The sequence below is a fragment of the Tenrec ecaudatus genome, chromosome 4 (assembly GCF_050624435.1).
Source record: "Tenrec ecaudatus isolate mTenEca1 chromosome 4, mTenEca1.hap1, whole genome shotgun sequence".
Lineage (NCBI taxonomy): Eukaryota > Metazoa > Chordata > Mammalia > Afrosoricida > Tenrecidae > Tenrec > Tenrec ecaudatus.
Genome location: NC_134533.1, coordinates 53,544,529 through 53,567,518, shown reverse-complemented (window position 1 = coordinate 53,567,518; position 22,990 = coordinate 53,544,529). Strand labels below are relative to the sequence as shown.

The 22,990-nt window shown below is 37.2% G+C and overlaps 1 protein-coding gene and 1 pseudogene across 1 annotated transcript in view; one reads left to right on the top strand and one right to left on the bottom strand.

The window, feature by feature from the left end:
* Nucleotides 1–420: 420 nt before the first annotated feature.
* PIK3C2A (phosphatidylinositol-4-phosphate 3-kinase catalytic subunit type 2 alpha) overlaps nt 421–22,990 on the bottom strand; it is a 109,024-nt gene continuing 86,454 nt past the window's right edge. Inside the window, exons 22-33 of the mRNA XM_075546005.1 lie at nt 22,167–22,296; nt 18,724–18,860; nt 14,921–15,090; nt 14,163–14,319; nt 13,391–13,500; nt 12,230–12,437; nt 9,544–9,668; nt 6,910–7,027; nt 6,745–6,817; nt 6,354–6,463; nt 6,141–6,266; nt 421–3,486 (exon numbers count right to left, since the gene is read on the bottom strand). Coding sequence (XP_075402120.1) covers nt 3,304–3,486; nt 6,141–6,266; nt 6,354–6,463; nt 6,745–6,817; nt 6,910–7,027; nt 9,544–9,668; nt 12,230–12,437; nt 13,391–13,500; nt 14,163–14,319; nt 14,921–15,090; nt 18,724–18,860; nt 22,167–22,296 — 1,647 coding nt within the window. The 3' untranslated portion in view covers nt 421–3,303. The remainder of the gene's footprint in view (nt 3,487–6,140; nt 6,267–6,353; nt 6,464–6,744; nt 6,818–6,909; nt 7,028–9,543; nt 9,669–12,229; nt 12,438–13,390; nt 13,501–14,162; nt 14,320–14,920; nt 15,091–18,723; nt 18,861–22,166; nt 22,297–22,990) is intronic.
* Nucleotides 22,622–22,866, top strand: LOC142446672 (ATP synthase F(1) complex subunit epsilon, mitochondrial pseudogene; annotated as a pseudogene).

Here is a 22,990-nt window from a genome sequence, read left to right as displayed (position 1 = left end):
GCTCTGGATCTCTTGGATCAGAAACTTTTTATATGCTATCTTTTGGATCAGAAATTACAGCTTCCCACCAGTATCTTTCCAGGAGGGTGAGATGATATCAGAATTCAAAGCTCTGCTATTAGGGCAACTGCCAAAGGTACTCTCAGAACTCTCTCTAGTTTAAGGAAATGGTGATAACAGTTGTAGCAATTCATACCTATTAAAAACTACACTGAGAAATCAGACCCCCTCGTCAGACACGGGGGAAAGTAACAGGTTATTCTGAAATGCAAGATCTGAAAGTAATAAACTTCCTGGGTGGGATGCAAAGAACAATAATAGTGAGCTCTTATCAAATTTACACCAATATTACACAAATATTAGTATGTCAATGAGAAAATACACAATAGAATTCTTTAATTCAGAAATACTTTAATATAATCAAAGTATAGCTATGGAAGTCACATTCAATCCATGAATATATTCAAGGTATTAATAAAAATATTATACATCTTTTTTCACTACCTTAATACAGCTACAGTATTTGGTTTTTTAGATGAGAATAATCATATTCATTCACATTTGCACTGCTAGTCAAACAGCATGTAAGTTAATCTGTGTATCAGGATACTAGGACTTCAGTCCTTTTTAATCTTTAGTATAAGTATCAAAATTGAATGTATCTTTTTTTAAAATACTTCAATTCTATAAAGAACAGTCAACCAATTTAAGGCAAGATGATGAAGTTTTTATACAAGTCTAATTTGAAAAAGATAAAAAGAACACTGTATCCAGGCCCATACACACTCTAACATTAAGTGATCTCCATGTTCAGGTTCATATAGAGACAGTAATAAAAAGTCAGTGCAAGTTTTATACTGGGTTCCTCAGTGTGAACATAATAGGCTCTTGGGATAAAACATTAACTTCAAATCCCCATAAACTGGCAAGAGGAAGGATTCTTCTGGTGCTGGACTTCCATATAGCATGATTATTCTTACCCAATAAAGACAGTATAAAACAAAGTGATTATACATATAAATTAGTGTCACTGCCAGTTTACTTAAACCTTTTTTTACTTAATGTAAGCTTTTTAAAAAGTTTACAAATATTACTGATTTTAAATCCATTGGTAGTAGTGTAAAGAGGCTCCTCTGTCCTTTCTATTTTCTTTGGGTAAGGGCTGAAGATTAGAATTTTACAAAGAAATAACTTATATTATTATGTATTTGTAAAATAAGTATGTATGGGGGTGTGCATTTGTTTTTTCATAAAGTTACAACAATGAAATAAAATGAGAGAAAATATCATTATCACTTGTTCTAAATTCTGGTTAACTGTACAGTATTAATTAATCACAATATACATTTTAAGATAAGATGCCTGATTCTTATAATTACAAAGTGACATTACATTTTCTAGTTCCGTTATCTGAGGTAAAGTCTGCTTGCTGTAAGACTGTAAAAGGCAGTACACATTGACTCCAATGAGCAAGGATCTCTTAGACCGCGCGAGAGAGCACTCGTTTCCATGCTGAGTGGCAACAGAGGGACTGGAACCAAGTTCAAATGCGTTAATAAGCATCCTCTAGCAGGTCTTTACATTTGCAAAGAAACTTACATACTTTTACAGAATTATTACCTGGATGTGGAAAAAAGCAAATAAATGGTGATTCTTTGATGTACACATACATTAACTTATTAAATAGGGGAAAAAAGATATAACATGAATTTTTCTATAAATGGACCATTAGTGTTAGGCACCAAAAATTTCAAGTTTCTTTTGTTTAAACTTCTATTGACACATCTTTAACCATTTTCCTTCTGCTGTGCGCACATTCTTTACATTACACATGTGCACAGTTCATAAAGTCTGCACTGGATAATGAATTTGACTGAGGCTGCCCCATCTCCTGGTGTAGCTCATTACTTACCTGTCAGTCATCTCACCGCTCTCAGATTGCTGCCATCGCTAGTGCCATTTACAACGTGTCGGACTTTCTATCCAAGCCACAGGACTAAATGCTGGGTGTCTGTATTTATCTACACTAAACACAATTATTTGTGAAGCGGAATGAATAATTACTGAAAATGGATCTTATTCTTCATGGCTACTACAGAATAGTCTTAATAATCATAAGCTTTATGAGTCTGAATCCTGATATATTAGGGAAAATAATTATTTCATGTACAGTGTTTACAAACATAACTAAGCCCATTTACAAGACAAACTTTTCTATAAATGTCTACATTTAAATTCGGTCTGGACCAAAGTATTCTTTCCTGGGCCCCTCATGGAAGGCCTGCCTGCTCCTGGAGCTCTTACAGCAAGCAGGAACGGGTGGACGAGTGGACAAGCGCCCACCGAAGGAGTGCGCATATGTACACGGGGTGAAATAACCAAACTTCAAGTCACGCTGCTGGAAATAAGTGTAGAATTATAATGGAATGATGGAATTTAACATACAACTGTATTAATCGACCTTATATTCAGTTAGTGGTAACAAACACTTAAGACGAAATGGCTTGACTGCTGAAGTCTCAATAGCACAGAAAGACCTTTCTGTGGGAAAAACACTAGTAGACAGACCATTTCTTGTCTCTAGTAAACTGAAAGTGAGGGGAAAACACTTATTAATAATTTCTCACAAGTCAGGAAAAGCCATCAGAAATGAAGTGCCAAGGAAGCATAGGAAGTTAAGGCACCATTATTTACAACTTCAATAAGTGGCACTTATTCTGAAAAAGGCGTTGAAGTCATGAATACTAACGAGCAACATTATTTTCCTCCCCTCTACTTAACTACTGAGTAGTTTTTAACATAACTACGTGTGATTTGTGCTTTGCTTTTCGGCTCTGTGAATAGCAGCTGCAGTACATGCTGACACCACACCTGCCCTCCCTTTGGTGTTTGTGAGCGTGCACAGTGGTAAAGGCTGTAAGGTGCATAACAGGAAAAGAAATACACACTGGGTCAGTCTAAGACACGATGTCCAACAGGTGGCTCAAGGGAAGCTATCAGATCAGACCCAAGACATCACTCAGAAAAAAGGATTTAAAACTTCATCAATTCAATATTGTTTTCAAGACTCATTATAAATTTAGGGTTTGTAGCATTCTTAATGACTTTAAAACAGAAATAACTTCCACAAATTCATACAAGTTAATTTTGTGACTCTTGGTTCATCCAACAGAATTGCTGAAACAGAACAAGTATAGTTTCTGTGCAAGTATAAAAACACTGTACACCACTCACAATTGGGTGTGTCTGTTCATACACATTTATAATACCCGGTCTTGCTTCTAAAGCTCAGAAATTTCTAGTTCACAAATAGGTGGCTGCAGTCAGCTGATACCACTTCACCGTCTCTTTACTTAAGTTGAAGTCTCTCAGAGGCAGGGTTACTCCACCCAAGAAAGAGTTCTCCCGCAGGGATTCTGCACTGAGCACGCTGAGCTGAAGTTCTCTCTGTTTTAAGGTCTCTTTGCTGTAGCCACTGTACACCAGCTAAAGCAGGGGGAAATGAAACAGTACATTACGAGTTACACTAGTTTACTTTCCTTTGTAATATTCTAAGTGAAGTAAGTGGAATATTAGCCAAAGAGTGGCCACGAATCACTGACACTGATTACACACGTTGTCTCATTTCTTTAAAAGCCCATTTGTGTTTCAGGAGTCCTGCATTCTGTTCTTCTTCCTTTGGGTGTCCGACAGACACAGGAACAGTAAACGTGATTTTTTTCTGAGATGGTGGGGACGGAGAAAGGAGCTACACAGAAGTACACCTAAGATGATCCGCTGGCTGGAAATGGAGGGAAGCAAGCTGGGAGAGCACTACTGCAATTATATTATAAACCAGGAGAGATGAAAACTCCCTTTGTCTTCTTTTTCTGCTGGATTTTACGTACCGTGAAGTGATGGTTTCTGATTATCAAATACAAATTCATCGACTAAAAATGCAGTTAGCAGCAAATCTGGAATACTATTTCAAAACTCATCATATTCACAATAACTCAGAAATTCTTTCCCTTTAGAAAGGCTCACCATAAATTCTGAGAAAGAACTCCTTACCTAATCTAGTTTAATTAAAGTGACTAAAACAACAGAGAGCACAGAATTACTAGATCTAAAAAAGAACCAATACTTTAAAAAAATTTCTTTTTGTGTGTATGTTTAAAAAAATCATTTTATTGGGAGCTCTTACAGATATAACATTACACAGTTCAATCACATCAAACAGTGTTGTATGACTGCTATCACAATCAGTTTCAAAACATGTTCTTTCTTCTTAAACTCCTTGATATCAGGTAGGAACCCTTATTATTATTAGTAGCAGTAGTATTTTTTTCCATATCTTATGCAATCCAATATATTCACATATAATTCTGTTTGATCCCATCGAGTGGAATTATATAGTCATCAATGTTATCAGCTCCCCATTCCCCCCCCCCCATTCCTGCCCCCACCCTCAATTCCTGTATCTTCAGGGAACCATTATATCTGTTACTCTTTCTGAAGGGTTATCTATCTTGACTTTCATGTACTGAAAGATCTTAAATGTACAAACGAACAAACACAAATCTAACATGATGAATGAGGTAGAACAAATGAAAAACATAATAGTAAGGGGAAGAATTATTATTAAAGAACTAGAGGATAGTTATGTGGTTTATCAGTGTGATACAGCACCCTTAACTTATCATCCGAGAGACTGTCCAATTACCTTACAGGGGGGTTTGGATCTCTACTATATTCATGCCCCTTCACATTGATTTGGTTGCTTGTTTTTGAACTTCTGATACCTCTTCCCTTCAATACCTCATGATCACACAGGCTGGTGTGCTTCTTCCTGTGGGCTTTGTTGCTTCCCTGCTAGATAGCTGGTTGTTCACCTTCAAGCCTTTAAGACCACAGACACTATATCTTTTAATAGCCAGGCACCCTCTGCTTTCTTCACCACATTTGCTTATTCACCCATTTTGTCTTCAGCAATCATGTCAGGAAGGTGAGTATCATACAATGCCACAGGATTAGAACAAGCCGCTCTTGTATTGAGGTAAGATTTAAGTAGAGTCCCAAAGCCCATCTGAAAAACCCAATACTGTAAAAAAGGCAATACAAGATGTAATTTTAATGGTTTTAAAATTTATACCCTTGATGAAAATTTGAAATTGCCTGCTTCCATCTCTATCCAGACGTTTTTGTGTGGAGGGAATGTAATATACACAATAATGGGGGTTATTCTAACTAAGTAGGTGAAGGGGGAGGAAAAATCAGAACAAAATCTTTGCAGCTTTTAATAAGTTTTTGAGTTAACCACGAGCATCTCAACAATAGCACAGCCCTGTTTCACACAGATGAATGGATGCTTTACTTTTTGAGCAATCTACTCTAAAAGGGGGCCGTGGTGGCAGAGAGGCTACACATTCAGCTGTGATTAACAAGATTAGCAGTTCAAAACCACCACCAACCATTCCGAGGGAGAAAGACAGAGCTTTCCACTCTCATAGAGTTACAGTCTGGAAACTCACAGGGGGCAGTTGTACCCTTTCCTAAAGGGTCACTCTGAGTCGGCATTGACTCAGTGGCAGTAAGTTTAACTGTAAAAGGGCTGACAGACTGAACTATGTTTGAATGAGAATGATCAGGAATGAGGAATGATTTGGAAACCTTATTTTATGAAGTGAAGGTAAAGGTACTGAGGATATTTTTAAAGCAGAAACAAGGCATTTTAATTTCAATTACGGAAGGGCTGCCATGTAGAAGATGGAACAGAATTGCTCCGAGTAGATCCAAGACGGATGAGTGAGCTGTAGGGGTGCGATCACAGGGAATAAAGATTGCAGGTGACTAGGACAAAGTCAAAGGTTTGGAAGCATTTAAGCATACATAGGGAACTATGGTTTGAGAATGTTATAAAATAAGTTCAAGTTCTAGAAGGATCATTTAATCATGATCTCTCTAAGATCTTTTTAAAACCTAAAGGTTAATGATTGAGGGTTTTCTTCTGCGTCATTTTGTTAAATACCATTAGACACCTATTGAATTGCTTCTATAGTGCATTCAGTAATTCAACAACTGATAGGTAGAAAATTATATTTTATATGCTTCTAATAAAACCCAATAGATGTAAGAACATTTTAGAATTAACTTTAACTTACCATTTCATTGAATGTTGGATTCCTCGTTTTTCGTGAAATTTTAGTTTTACGTTTGGATGTTTTGTGGGTATCTGGAAGTAGGTAAGTTTTGACATATGGATTTGGGTCAGCCCCGTCTTCAGTAACCTATAAAGAAAAGCAATTCCTGAATAGTAACATTTCCTACCCAGATAGAGGCTACTTCTATAACCATCACTATTTGTAACCACTCACAAGATCTTTGATGTGCATCACCATGATGAAGAGAGTGCCATTTCTGTAAGACACAGATAATTTCACTGCTCCTCCTACTTGACCTGGAGGAGGACTGAAAGGACCTGCAACTGGAAATACATATTTCTATCAGTTTATTTAATCCTACTTATGGTAGTTCAAACTACATGTACAAACAAAACAACAAAAAGAACCTGGTTCATAACTGATTCATAATTCTTTAATAATCACACTTATATTAGTTCTATTATGTTTGTACAGAAATAAACTGGCTTAGCGAGAATCCCTTCCCAGTGACCACAGCCAGTCACCCCACGGTGACCCTACCACAGTTGTAGACCTGCAGGGGAAAGGGAACAAATGAACTATGGACCAAAGGAAAAAAACTCACCTGCAGACCTAGCTATTCCTTCAGCTTTCTCATCACGAAGTAACGGGTGGAAAAACGTACAGACAAGATCACACTAAGAACGAAGGGAAACAAGAGAGAATCAGTTTAAAATGCGATGTAGCACAGAAGATGCAGAACACTGCCACTTGTCACTTAGGAGGTCACCTCTGCGACGTCAGCTGAAGCACTCATCAGACTCTGCAAATAGCTGTTTAACTCAATCTTCCTCTTGGCTGCCACATCTTTTATGTGTGTTCTTCCTAGAACCATCCTGTTAGGAAAGCTACAAAAGAGAGAAAAAACACAATCAAGTGAGATTTAGGTGATTTCACCTGTAATATTTGTAGAGTCAAGCACAATACTTACTTAGAAATATATTTTTAGAAACACTTGAATGCACATTGAAGCCTTAATACTTTTGTACTTTAGGGAGCATCTGCCATTTTTAAACCGACTCCAAATTATTATCTTCTTTTGCTTACTATGATAGAGACAACAAAGTCAAAGCTTTAATTATCCTTCAAGAAAAGGTTAATTAAAGTACTGCAGATGAATAGCTCAACTACCCATTATCCTTTTTTTGTTAAATATTTTTATTGGGGGCTCTTACATCTCTTATTAAAATCTATATATTCATCCATTGTGTCAAGCACATTTGTACATATGTTGCCATCATCATTTTCAAAGCATTTTCTTTCTACTTGAGCCCTTGATATAAGCTCATTTCCTCCCCTCCCTCACGAACCCTTGATAAATTATGAATTATTATTTTCATATCTTACATCATCCTCCTGTCACCCTTCACCCATTTTTTCTGTTGTTCATCCCCCTGGGAGGGGGTTATATGGCGACCCTTGTGATCGATTTCCCATTCCTCCCCCCACCTTCTCCTAATCCTCCTGGTATCTCTATTCTCACTGTTGGTCCTGAGAAGTGTATATATCCTGGATTCCTTGTGTTGCGGGTTCTTATCTATAGCAGTGTACATGTTCTGGTCTAGTCCGATTTGTAAGGTAGAATTGAAGTCATGATAGTGGGGGGTAGGAAACATGAAAAAATTAGAGGAAAGTTGTATATTTCCTCAGTGCTATACAGCACCCTGACTAGCTCATCTCTTCCTTGTGACCTTTCTGTGAGGGGATGTTCAATTGTCTATAGATGGGCTTTGGGTCTCCACTGTGTGCCCCCCCAATTCCCCCCTACCGCATTCACATTGGTATGATTTTGTTCTGGGTCTTAGATGCCTGATACTTGATCCCACTGACAACTCATGATCGCCCAGGCTGGTGTGCTTCTTCCATGTGCTTCTTCTCAGATAGGTGGCGCTTATTTATCTTCAAGCCTTTAAGACCCCAGATGCTATATCTTTTGATAGCCGGGCACCATCAGCTTTTTTTACATTTGCTTATGCATCCATTTTGTCTTCAGCGATAGTGTTGGGAAGGTGAGCATCACAGAATGCCGAATTACTAGAATAAAGTGTTCTTGTGTTGAGGGAGTACTTGAGTTGAGGCCCAATGTCCATCTGCTACCTTAATTCTTAACATATAGATATAAGTACATAGATCTATTTAACATTATATATATATTTACATATGTACATGCCTGTTTTTAGGCCTAACCAATATCCTTTTATGAATTTTGGTACAAAAGTGCGTATGTTGCTAATTTCCTAGACTTAATATTATCAAAGGAGTCCTGGTGGCACAGTGGTTACCCATTGGGCTCCTAACCCTAAGGTCAGCGGTTCAAAGCTACCAGCCACTCTGTGGGAGAAAGATAAGGCTTTCTACTTCCATTAAAAGTTATAGTCTAGAAAATTCAAAGTGAAAGTTCTACCCTGTCCTATTGGATCACGATGAGTCAGAATGGACTAGATGACAATAGTTTAGTTTGAACTTAAAAAAATTGATATGACACCCACACCCACACCCACCCACATCCACACACCCTCCCTCCCTCCCTAAAAAGAAAAAAAATTGATACAATTTATGTATTATATATTTTACTTGCTTATTCTATTACTTTATAATTTACTTGCCTGCTTTTCCATTTATTTTTTTGTACAAGTTTAATTATCCACAAATATTTTATCCAGATCTGATGCTTGAAAAAAACAATTATACTCAGCCATTCATTGGCTATTCCAGATACAAGTAAAATTCGCAAATACTGCCACAAGGCCTATGGTATATGCTGACATGATCGTCTCAACTCACAGCAGCACCATGAGACTGTCTGATACTGACTTTATCTCCTCCTGACTTTTGAAATCTAGTTTGAAAAGACTATGAGCAACATGATACAGAAAACCTACAGGTTATTTAACTACAGTAAAACTAAAGCTTTCCAAAGGCAATCAACTACAAAATGAAGAACTAAAATTTTAATTAACAGTCTCAACGATAAGCTTGCCTCAATTTATTATTTTTTGTAAGGATCAGTATGGACCATAATAAATTATTTCTGCAGTGATTTAGCATCTGACTTTTTGAAACCAAGATTCCAAATGATCTTGTTATACTAATTGTGGTAGAGACAATACATTTTGTTTTATTAAAATAAAAAACCTGATAAAAAATCTGAAAACCCCAATTTTAAGTTTAATATATTCAGCATTTATTCACCGAACAAGAACTTTAGGTGTGTGTATTTTCAGTCGTGCACTAGTCTCTTATGATACAAAGGAAAACAAGTCATAGATTAGCCATAGTAACTTACTAAATGTTAACACAAAGTTTTTTGAAAAAAGTGTTTCCTGTAAAAAAGGATTATTAATGGACAAGGATAGGAACATACCCTGGTAACTTCCACAGTGGAAAAATAATACTGAGCTTATTGTGAAGTTCTTGAAACTCGTCAAAAGTTCGGAAGACAAATGATGGCTCAAGTTGCCCTTCCCTCAAAATTCGGACGACATAGATCTGAAAAGAAACCACCCCAGATGCTCATTATGCTTCTGAACAAAACCTCCTTTCCTGACAAAGACAAAGTTTAACTTAACTGTTTGTATGGTTTAAGCGCTTTTACCTTGGTAATATACATGTTACGAGTAGGAACCAGCAAGCATAAGTCATGCTTATAGCATATCTAATTACATTCTAAAATTGATTGTCATCATAGTAAGGTATGTATTACAAAACTGAAAGGAAAGTCATCTTATTTCTAGGATTAAATAATTTACATACTTGCCAAATCTAGAAATGTATTTCTACTGAATATGTTTATTAGTAATCTCATCTGATAGGATAATAGAGAAGAAAAAGCAAAGTTTACAGGGGTGGGAAGAAAAGTGAGCATTTCTTACTGGATAGTTAAATTTTACAATTATATAACATAGAATAGAAAACTAGAAATAAATGTAGGGATCTCTATAAACTTAATATCTATAAGGTAGCATTACAAATCATAGTGGACAGACTGAACTACTTGATAATATGGTATTAAGACAATTAAATATCCTGAAAGGTAAATCCCTAATTATGAAGATAGAGAGAAAGTATTGCTTACTGCTAAGGTGCTAGTTCATACAGGTATAGTTTTATTTCAATCATAATGTGTTTAAATGTCTATTGATGGCAGTAGTAGATGAGTTCTCTAAGTAATATACTTGTTTAAGCATCATTAGGTACCTTCAAGAAAAGGGTAACACTTTTTGAGCCATGAAAAATATATTTTGAGGTCAGGAGTAATTTTTAGCAAAATTCAAGTGGCTATCTTCTCAAGTCACTGAAGCTCTGAAACCAGTTAATGAGAATGCTGCTCCTGCCTCACCCCCCCCCCCCCATCAGAAAACAACAGTTTTCAGAAAGATCAAGCATTTTAAGGACAGTTGGGAAAATATCAAAGATGAGCCAAGAGGGGGAAGACTGTCAACCTTGGTAAATGACGGAACTGTGACTTTAGTTTCAAAACTGAAGGAAGAAGACTGTAGAATTACTATTGATGTGCTAGCTACTGAAGTTGGGAATCTCAAAATGTTCAGCATTCTCAATGTGATGTGAACATCTTGACCTTATCTAGCCTTTTACATATGGCAGCCAACAGTGCTGTGTAGAAATCAGCTGCTAGCTCAAAGAGCTGACCTGTCAGTCCTGTACGCAAGATCAAAACTAATAAAGACAATTTTCAGGACAGAATCGTAATTGAGGACGAGTCTTTGATTTAACAATCCAATTCAGAGAGCAAAAGCCAACCAAATCCACAGCTTCTGAGGGGGATCTACTGGGCTAGCTAAATTCAAGGCAGAGGTCAGCTTATAAGGTCACTGTGCCTATTTGGGGGGAACTTCTATGGGGGTGATATTGACAGATTTCCTCAAAAGACACAAGATGATTACAGGGTTTATTATGAAGAAGTTTTAAGAAAATTTAAAGCTGCACTGGTGAGAAAATGGCCAGGAGAGTTGCAATGATGAGATTTCCCCTCATAGTGCGTGCCTACTATTCCTTGAGGGCAGCGAGGGCTGTCCTATGAGGCTGCCACTGCAGGACTTGGCCACATCTCCCATACAGCCCTGATTGCACCCCTTTAGACTTCATTTTTGTTTATAATAATTTTGTAAAAGCATAAAAAACCTAAAGGAGGTTATGTTTAATATCTGGTGTGGGTAAAACCTAGCAATAATACAAGTCCCAGAAATAACACTTAAAATAGTTAGATGTGACAACATAAAATTAAAAAGATTTCAACAGATTTGTAAGACAAATGACAGACTAAACTAAAACATCTATAGGACAAATGTTTAAGATTCTGCAATCAGCAGAAAATACAACAGCAGCCAAATCTAACAGAACCATGGCCACAACATGAACAAGTGAAAAGTAATTTTCAACAGAAATAAAATAGTCAACGTGCAAAAAAGACACTAAAATACATTAATAATAAAAGGTAAACGTATAATTAAAATGGTGAAATGACTTTCCAAATCTATCCATTTGTAATAAAAAAAAGACAGTGCTAGAAGGTATCATCCAACCAAAAATATCAGCACCGGGTGAAAAACAACAGCAATAAAGAAGACTATGCTGGGCAGTAGAGTGGGAAAAGGTACATTGGAGATTCTATTTTTATTGGAAAAAAAAAACTTTGTATGTGTGTCATGTTATACACGACACTATTTCTGGAGAGCAGACTGCGAACTTAGGCTTTTACTTTATATATTTCTGAATTGACGGAATTTGTTATGAGTAAATTTTACTCTTGAAAAAGAGAGGAAAGGCAATCGGAAAATCTGGAAAATAAAAAATAGTCTGCTTGTAGTTTTGTCTTTGAAATGGCTCCATTGAAGCAAATGTGCCAGGAATTAAGAATCAATAAACGATTAGGCTATCTACAGTACACTAATGTAAGGTGGGACCATCCGTGGAAGAAAGAAGCCTGGACAGAGTAAATACGTGGAGCCTCAGCAAAGCCAGGGGAGGGAGCAGTAAAGGAGGACAATCAAGGACACGGGGCTGCTTGCAAAGGCTCAAATCAAACTTACATAATGCTTATCTGGGTTGTATTTCTTGTGATAGGTGAATACAGAGACTTCCTGGATCCGACCGTCTTGTCGGAAGGAGTATGTTTTGGGTGAAAATGAAAGGATGGGCTCATCATTTGAAGGAAGACCAGAAAAACGCAGCTGAGCAAGGTTGTGAATGAAGAAGTTAAACTTTGTGGCGATGCTCCCCAAACTGGACTCAATTAACCTAAAAAACAACAACAACCAGAAAACTGGTTAAAAGTATATGTCCATGTTCACATGCTCACATCTCTGAATAGAACAAGAGATTTAAAATTTTTATTTCCTTTAAAAACACTAAGTGGTTTCATTCTCCCAATGAAGGACAAAAGACCCATTAAAGTATACCTCACCAGTCCAAAAAGATTTGTTTGCTCAAGTTTCCATTCTATGTTATTGTCCCCACTGTAATGATGCTTGGTTTTTATTAGCCCCGTGGGGTCCAACACTAACTAAAGAGCCATTAGGGACAGAAGGTGATTGGCACATTAACAGGATGATTGTTTAGGGAAGTTCAGAGTGGTGTTTTGTACTTCTTCAGTGAAAGAAAAAAGGAAATAAAAATGGTGAAGGAAAGAACATGTACCTCTCCTGTCGTGGTTCTGTGATGATGCAGCAGAGAAATCAGTGATCTGGTCACCAAACCTCTACTTGCTTCACAAGCAATAAGGACAAATTCAATGGCTAGACATTGATATGGCCTATAAGAACAGTTTACAACAACAGTGTCCCCGAGTTTGCTGCTTTAAGCATGTAAGATACAGAAATTGTTAGGCAGAATCCTGAAAAATATATTAGTACAGGTATTCTTTTAGAATGAAATATTGAGAGGCATTTTGTACTACAGAAAACATCTTTCATAGAAAGTTAAAAAACAGATTTTTCTGAATTGAAACAATATATTAACTAAATTTCAAAATAATATTTTGAAAGAAATAAAGCTCTATTTAAGTACTTTGGGAAATCCTTTTTTTTTTTTCTTCAGAAAACATACTTTTGAAAACCTATTTACTATTTGCTCTTACAAGTATGAATCCTGACCTTTTCTCTATACATCAGAATTTTGGCATGGAATACCTGTTTAAACAAAGGTACAACAAATCAAAGCCAAATTCTATGAGCCTTCTCCAATATACTTACCTAGTAAAGAAAATGGTAGCTTCTGCATCTGTAGTTTGCGGTTGAAGTGCATCTCTAACATATTTCAAATCTTGAATACTTGTGAGTTCTGGTAAACCAGAAGGAATCATCTACAAAAGAAAAAAACACAGTTTGGGGAATGAAATTGGGGAAAAAACAACCTGTTTGCCACGTTCCCATGTAAGCTGGTTACGTTGTCACAACAAAGCGAATGAGAGGAGTCAGTCTGAGAAATGTGCTGGGGTTTTGGAGACCTATGTAATCCTTTATAGGTGAGAACATTGAGATGAGGGAAGCGCTTTGTTGGGAGTCACAAAGCGAGATTTGTTCTTACTACCCTACCATGTCCATTTCAGTAACAACAAGCAGTTTTCCCTTTAAAAAACAGATATACATAAAAATGAAGAAAAGTTTAGAAATCTTAAGTATAAAAGTATTGTGAATTTTCAGAATCTGACCACATCCAGATTAAGACATTTATAAGTAACCCAGTCGCCCTCCTCAGGCTCCCACTCACTACCACTTTCCACCCAAGGCAACCACCTTACGACTGATTTTTTTGTTCTTTACATAAACGAAGTCACAATGCATGTACATGGTCTGAATTCCTTCACATAGTATTAATTTTTAAAGATTCCAATAATAACATACCTGGAATTTGTGACTACAATCAATTTAAGACATTTTATTTTAAAATCGCAAACTATACTTTAAAAAATACTGAAACAATGAGATATTAACATAAAATTAATTGAATGCAAAGAACAGTTACCAGTGAGAGGAGGTTCAGAAAGAGGTTTGTCTGCTTTCTTATCAAGTTGTAGGCCTGGCAGCAGAGGTCCACAAACAACTGGAAACGAATGGTGGGCTTTTCACCCCCATTAATAACGTATGCCATGTCAGATGTCAGCACAAAAGGAGCCCGATCCCTATTTACCAAGAAAATGCACACAGATATTATTTACAAAAGCATTATGAAATGGTAGTACAGCTACTTAGTTGTTATTAATATCTGGCTTATTAAACTAAGTTATCTGAGTCATAGTAATTTCTGGCTGGCAAACTTGAACATTCTCCAGGCCGTTTTAAATTTGTATAACTAAAAGAAAACATACACATTTTGCAGAAACCAGTATATTTAAAGTTATGTGTGAAAATTTCTCCAAGGTGGTATTTATTGATCTATATACAGTATTTACAAATACATAGAGAAAAACTTTGTATTCATTACCATTATATAATATGGGAAATTTTCTACTACATATGGACAACTAAACAAAATAAAATATATCCCTAATTCATTTCAACAAAGTTTCCTCACTCTCGTTCACTCACTCACTCACTCACTCACTCACTCACTCACTCACTCACTCAAGTCTTCTATCTGGGAATGCCATCTTTTAGGGCCCTTTTCCTCCCCAGTCATAAGGTAAAGCACATGAAAAAAAAGGCAGGACAGAGTTACAGGATAGTAGTTTATGAAACAGGAAGCACCTGTTTTCATAAGCAACAACAATAAAACACAAGTACCTTTTGAAGCTACCAAACATCTGTGCATGGCCCAAGAACTTCCCAAAGTCGATGTGAAACATGTGTCCCGTGCTTCTGAGCATTATGTTGTCATTGTGCCGATCACAGATGCCTAGAACATAGGTGGCGACACAGCACCCAGCACACGAATAAATAAAATTCTCAGAAGCCTGAAATAAAGATGTCAAATTATTTTGGGGGAAAAATAATTTTAAAGGCTTATAAAGGAGATGAAAATAATTTCTCTCTTTCAAAATACTATTATAATTCCTCTCTCAATAGACATATAAATTTGGGTCTGGTAATAGAAGCCAGTCTTTCCATATCTCAAAAACAAGAAAACCCTTCTGAAGATGCTTACTCGCTTTTTTGCTGGCTTTTGCCTTTAAAAGGCAGAGATCTTTCCAGTCTGTACTTAGTGCTGCCTTTAAGCAGCTTTTAAACATGATGCGCTTAAAACTTGTTCCTCCGAAGCTATGGTACTCACTACAATGGTAACACACCGAGACAAAGATTAGTCTGCAAAGAAAAACGGTTTTCCCCCTTTATGGCTTGTCCAAAGGACATGTGTAAAGAAAGTCAGCTTATACCTTAAAATATCCAATAATACAATTAATGCATTTTGTGATCCATTTGCTGATTTCCCCTATGTATAATCTGTAAGCTTCTCAAAGAAGAGACATTTCATTTTTTTAGTCAAGCCTATCCTGGTAATGACTAAAATTAATAATACAATAGCTTGCAGAGAAGAAAACAGTGCTATGCATATAATGAGTATTTCTATCCGAAGAACATCCATTTTTGTTTCTGAGCAGAGCAGTCATATGACTCTGTCTATGTGGCTAATTTTATTCTATAATGCCCCTTCAGAAATCTGTTCATGATGATGCAAACAGCAAATGCGTACATAACACCATGAACCAGGCACTCCTGTACATGAAACATATATGTATATATGTTAATTAATTTAAAACCCCAGATAAAACCAACAATGTCGGTACAATTCTTATCCTCGTTTTAAAGAAGAAAACAAGCACTAGAGCAGCTATACTATTTGCCCAAGACCACACACATTGCTAAGTGGCACTTCCAGGATTTTAACTCATGCACTATGATTCATTTATATGTCAAGCAATTTACATAGAATCACAAAAGAATCTATATTACTTAAAACAAGGATTGGTTTCCACTGTAAACCATGTTCTGCCTCAAACCATGAAGAAACAGAAAAGAGTTTAAAGGTTCACAAAGAATAAAATTTCTCCAAAATAATAATCTACAAATTATCAAGGGCTCATGAGGGAGGGGGGAGTGTGGAGGGAGGGGGAAAAAAAGAGGACTTGATGCAGAGGGCTTAAGTGGAAAGCAAATGCTTTGAAAATAATTAAGGCAAAGAATGTACAGATGTGCTTTATACAATTGATGTATGTATATGTATGGATTGTGATAAGAGTTGTATGAGCCCCTAATAAAATGTTTTTTAAAAAAAGAATAAAATTTCTCTACTTCATACTGTTATGTCAACAAATGATACCTATATGCGATTTGATATGAAGAAGGCAATTAAATGATGTTGAAACTGGGATTTTCTTACATCATCGTTCCAAGTGTACTTGAATCTTCCTTAGGCCAGTTAGCATCATTGGAGGACTTTTGTTCCAAGAGATTTCCCTCATCTCATTTAAGAATATAACTTAACAAACACCCAACTAAACAAACAAACAAAAAATCTTCCTAATCATATGGGAGAAGTGGGGGACAAGTAGGAAGCTAACAATAATAAGAACAAGAGAGAAAACAATGTTCCAAAATGGATCTTGTCCCTGCCCCCAGAAGAATTTACTTGAGAGGATGGCACTGAAGCTGCAGCTCAGGGAGAGGGACATGTCTGATCAGAGCAAATGGGAACAAATGAAAAGGGAGGAAGAGAGAGTGGAGCACATTGTGGCCCATCAGGCCTTGAGGACAATATCCCTGCTCTGAACAGCCAATGCACAGAGTGGACAATATGGCTGATCCCATGACGAGACACGCCGTCCCTTGCTGGCCCAGGGTCCTAAGGGGGACAACACTGGAGACTCAGTGGCGGGACTGGCCCAGACTGACCCTGTGACACTGAGGCAAACCACTAAAAGAGTGCAGCAGAGCAACCATGGGAGCAGAGCAGGGAGCTCCCCAGGACAGACTCTGGGGCCAAAGCATGGTACCCCACCGGAATTGACTGAAGGTCGCGCGTAGAGATAAAAAATCACCCTTGATCTATTTACAGGTTTTTCTTTCTTTCAAAAATTTTTTCTTTTAATTAATTTATTCTTCTATGGGTAATTGGTTTCCTTTTTTGTTGTCATAGCTGTGTTCTCATTCATCATCTATCTTGCTATGACTTGATTTTTGGTTCATATTATTATCTCTACAGATCTATCTAGATAAGATAGACTGGATGAATAGTCTGGAAGAGAAAACAATGAGACCAATGGTTCTGGGGGGACACGGGAGAAGGGGAGGCGGGGGTAAGGAGGTGGTGCTGACCAACCCAGGGACAAGGGAGCAACAAGTGATCCAAAATCAGTGGCAAGAAGGGTGTGAGAGGGCTGGTAGGGATTCAGCAAGGGCAATGTAACCAAGAGAAATTACTGATACCCAAATGAATGCTGAGCATGATAGTAGGACAAGAGGAAAGTAAAAGGAAATAGAGGAAAGAACTAGGTGACAACGGGTGTTTATAGAGGTCTAAACACTGGAATGCACATATGTAAATATATTTATTAAAGAGTATGGGGTAACAGATCTATGTGCATATATTTATAGGTTTAGTATTAAGGCAGCCAATGGACATTGGGCCTCCACTCAAGCACTTACTCAATGCAAGAACATGTTGTTCTATTAAATTGGCATTCCAGGATGCATACCTTCCCGACACGATTGCTTAAGTAAAATGTGTGCATAAGTAAATGTGGTGAAAAAAGCTGATGGTGTCCAGCTATCAAAATATAGAGCATTTGGGGTCTTAAAGTCTTGAAGATAAACAAGCGGCCATTTAGCTCAGAAGCATCAAAACTCACATGGAAGAAGCACACCAGCCTGTCTGACCACGAGGTGTAGAAGGGACCAGTTATCAGACATCAAGGAACTAAAAATCACATCAGTGGGTGACCACCTCCTTGATACGATCAATGAAGACAAACGTGTGCATAAGCAAATGTGGTGAAGAAAGTTAATGGTGTCCGGCTATCATAAGATATAGCGTCTGGGGTCTTAAAGGCTTGAAGATAAATAAGCGGCCATCTAGCTCAGAAGCAACAAATCCCACATGGAAGAAGCACACCAACCTGTGTGATCATAAGCCGTCGAAGGGATCAGGAACAAATAATCCTATCATTGTAGATGTGGGTGAGTGCAGAGTGGAGGCTCAAAGCCCATCGGTAGGCAACTGTACACCCCCCTACTGAAGGGTTGTGGGGAAGAGATGAGCCAGTCAGGGTAGCAACGATGAAACATATAACTTTCCTCTAGTCCTTAAATGCTTCCTCCATTAAATACATTGTTTATAATCTTTTCTACACTTCGAGAAAGACGCAAACTACTAAGATTGACTCAAGAAGAAATAGAAACTCTGAACAGACCTATTATAGATCAGTCTATTGAACCAGTAATAATAATTTTTTAAATTATTTTAAAATTATTTTTAAAATTATTTTCCTAACCTAGACTACATGGCTATAAATCTAAAAAATAAAAGCACTTAAAATCTACATAATATATTTTAAACAAAGTTATTTAAAATAAGGAGACATGCTAATTACCTTTTCATATTCTTCTTCGGAGGGATTATATTTCCTCAGCCAGTCTGCAAGTGGCTTATCTTTAAAGGATCCTGTCACACCATATTCTACTTGGATTTTCCTAAGTGTATCTGAAGAAGGAACTAGCTCCACCAGGCCTTTAACAAGAAAATATTAAGTAATGTGAAAATGTAAGTAACACTTCAAATTTATAGTTTGCAATCTCTTACAGAAAAATACCACCTAGCAATGATCAACTTTGGCAGCATAAGTCAGACAATAACGTTTCATTACAGTGAGTAATGAAACTTTTATTTTCACAAGTACCCAGACATAGAAGATTAAATTTGACCATTTGAAACTGTAGTCTGCACACTCGTGTGGAAAAGTTACTTGTTAGATACGTGCTGTCCAATTTCAGCACAAAATTATTGGTCTAATCTTATATTTAGCCAAGATCAGTGTTCCAGAGTACATTTAGCTCTTTTAAAGTTAAGATTATCCTGTGATGCTGAAGTCTAAAGTATGTGTTTGTCTTCCTGACAGGAATATAAATCCCTAGATAGATTTTGGTTTTCTTATCTCACTCTCTGCCATCCAGTCCACTCTAATTTATAATGACCCCCTAAGATACAGCAGAATTCCCCCTGTGGGTGTTTGAGACTGTAAACCTTCACTGGAGTAGAAAGTCTCACCTTTCTACCACTTCTTTTCTTAGAATTCCTTCAAAATAAGTCTCAAACAAAATTATGAGACACCCATACAACAGAATACAATAAAATAGCTTTATGTGCTTACACATATAAATCTAAAACGTGTGTTATTTAAAGACAAAATTCAGATGCAGAACTTCATCTCTTTGTGTTAAAGGCTGTTGTATATGCTAGAATATACTAAAGCTATTCACAGAAAGCTAAGCTAAAGTTTACAATTTAGAATAGGATGCAAGGACTGGGAATGGAAGAATGGGAATGAACTAAAATTTACTTTTAATTTAACACAAAATGATCATCTAATCATTTGAAACAACATAAAAAGAAATCGGAAGTTCAACTAAGTTAACAAAGTGTAGTTATAGAAACTAACCCAACTGAGATAGTAGGTTCTGGTTGAAAAATCTTCAATCTTACAAGATTTATAGCCACAACAAACACAACAAAGAAAAGTGGCGTCAAAGATTCAGCCATCAACTAAAAAAAGAGATCCAAGGGTTGGTCTCTCTGGCCCTCTCTTAGGAAAGTGTTTTCAATGACCTGGCAGAAACTACAAAATAAAATTTCAGTTCTGATCATGAGCAAAGAGAGGTTTGATGAAACAAAACAAAAACTCAAGACTTTAGAAAAAGTTCAAGACACTCTGAAAAACAATGGCTCACAACAACACAAAGGTCCTTTACTTAGGTAGAGAGGAGATCTGGCAGCATAGTGGTTACGAATTGGGCTGCCATCCACAAGGTGTGCAGTTTGAAACCATCAGCCCCTCTAAGGGCGAACAACTAGGATTTCTACTCCTATAAAGAGCTTGGAAAACAACAGGGACACTTCTACCCTCTCGGGTCACTTGGAGTCAGCATCAACTTTTAACTTACACATAGGATACACATTGTACATGTACAGGAGAACAAAGATATGACTTAACAGGAGTTAATATAACATAATAGGCTGAACTGTGGTACTCCAAAAGATTTGGTGAAGTCCTAACTTCTGTACCTGTGAATATAACTTGGTTTGGAAATATGGGCTTTGAAGATATTATTAGTTACACTGAGGCCCTTGTAGAAAAGGATGGGTCGGAAGCCTAATGACCAGTATCTTTATAAAAGAGAAGATACTCAGACAGATAAAGAATGGCCAAATGAAGATGAAGGTAACTCAGTTGCAAGACAAAGAACCCCCTGGGATGTTGGAAGCCCTAGAAAGGGGGGGAGGGAGATCAACATGGAAGAGTTTCTCTCAGAGGCCTCCTAAGAAAACAACAAGGGCACTGTTCTGATTTGGACTCTTAGTTTCCAGAACAGTGGGACAATAAATGTCTGTTCTTATAGCCGCGCTAGAGAACTAAGATATATGGTGAAGACTTACTGGTTTCATGAGTTAAGTTCCACGTTTGTTTGCCTACTCTTTCACATTCTAAAATACCCAAGGGTCATTCCTAAAGACCGTGGATCGTGTGAATCCTGAGGAGAACAATCAGGTGATATGAAGAATCAGGAACTCAAAATCTGAGGCCATAATATTGATCATCTTGTTATTTAAGAGATATGAATACTCAGGACTAGAATCTTTGGTAGAAGACACCAGGAGCCAGCCAGTCTCCATTCACACGGAACTAAGAAAGAACTCTACAGCTGTCCGAGCTACTGAAGCAGGGTAGCGTGGGCTACCTTGAAAATACAGTGACGTGCCTTCACTCTAGCCACTTACGCATAAATTCAATGGTAAATATTACAAGGATTAGATAAAATAATCTTTGAAGTAGCTTCCTAGAACCTACAAATAAACTGTGTGAAACATGTCTCATTTTGTCCAAACATCAGTAACCTTTCTCTCCTTTGAAAATCCACATCACTGCCTTTGTAATTCTAAATGGAGAACTTGTGGCTTATTAAAGCATTTTCTAATTGCTTGTATGTCTTTAAGTACTCTCTTTAGAAGCACTAAGTACTCCTAGCATTTTGCTGATGGTAGGCAACAAATATTTTCTGAGTAAGAGTAATTGTAATAGTTGTCATTTATTGAGCTCGGTTGTCTTACATTACATCATTTAATCATTACAGTATATCCACAATGATAGTACTATTATTACTCTGTTTACATATATGGTAGGAATAAAACTTAATGAACAAATAGGAAAAGCCTGTTCTTAAAGACAAAAACCTTTGAAAACCACTTTTATTTTGCAGAAATATAGTCAAAGTTGACTTAACTGAAATAAGGGCTTATATTTAAATTCAAAAGATAAAGAACACAAAGCCCTGGTAGGGTCAATTAAAAGATACTCCTGGTTCCTGAAAAACATTTATTAGGGATACATATTGAGTTGATTTTTAGAGATTTAATCATGAACACTGAATCAATAAAGTAATATGAAATTAAAATAAAAAATTGAGATCATAGTGTAATCGCATGCTACACGCATTTGGATCCTATGGCAGATAACCTGTGAGCTTCAAGAGGAAACAGCGAGAAAGAACACTGTCATCAAGTGGACCGACTCAGCGCAGTCCTCTGAAACAGGGTAGGGCTGTTCCTTTGGGTTTCCATATTGCAACTAATATTGTTTCTGATATTTACAGGCATAGAAAGCTTCATCTTTCGGCCAAGGAGCAGCTGGTAGCTTCAAACTGTTAGCCTTGCGTTTACCAGCCAAATGCATAACCGACTATGTCACCAGATCTCCAAGGAGCTAAATTTACAGAAAATAAACTGACAAACACCAAACAACCAACAAGCTACCACACTTACCCCGATCTCTGCCAGTTGAGAGACATTTAAAAATCACCATCCTCAAATCCAGTCCTTCTTTAAGCCAGATCTTATCCATAATCTTTATCATCTGTAAAGCTAACATATCTTGGCGCAGATCTTCACCAACCTTAAAATCAAAGTAACAGAAGTGAAATGTGTAGTTTTCCAAAAAACATAACTGATTATATCTTATAAAAACTGTGGGGGAGTAGAGGAGAAACTGAAAGGTGAGACGAGGGAAGAATACGGTGAAGAGAATTGCCTTTCAAGTCTTCTGCCTAATTCCAGAAAGTTACTTAACCCCTTCATGACTGTGTCTGAGTTATTAACATGGAAAAAAACTACCTAATTCAAAGGGGTTTCCAATGGGTAAATGAATTAATACTCATATATATAAAAGCACATAGTGGGTCCTCGTGATTTGCTCCCACGCGCTCCCCCCTCGCGACATCATGGTAGCGTACTGGCGACAGGCTGGGCTCAGCTACATCCGCTACTCGCAGATCTGTGCAAAAGCCATCAGGGACACCCTGAAGGCCGAATTCAAAGCCAATGCTGAGAAGACTGCTGGCCACAGCGTGAAGATTGTGAACGTGAAGAAGGACTAATCTACCCAGACTAAAGCCTGAAATGCCACCTGGCCAAGGTGAAGATGTGTGGGCCCATCTTGTGGCGGATTGAACGGCATCTCTCGGGTGGGGGGTGGGGTGGGGGTGGGGGGGAACTGTCTCAGTGAGAGATGGACAATAAAGCCAGTAAACTGAAAAAAAAAAAAGAAAGCACATAGTGAATACTCAGTATGTTTTGATTATTATTTAAAA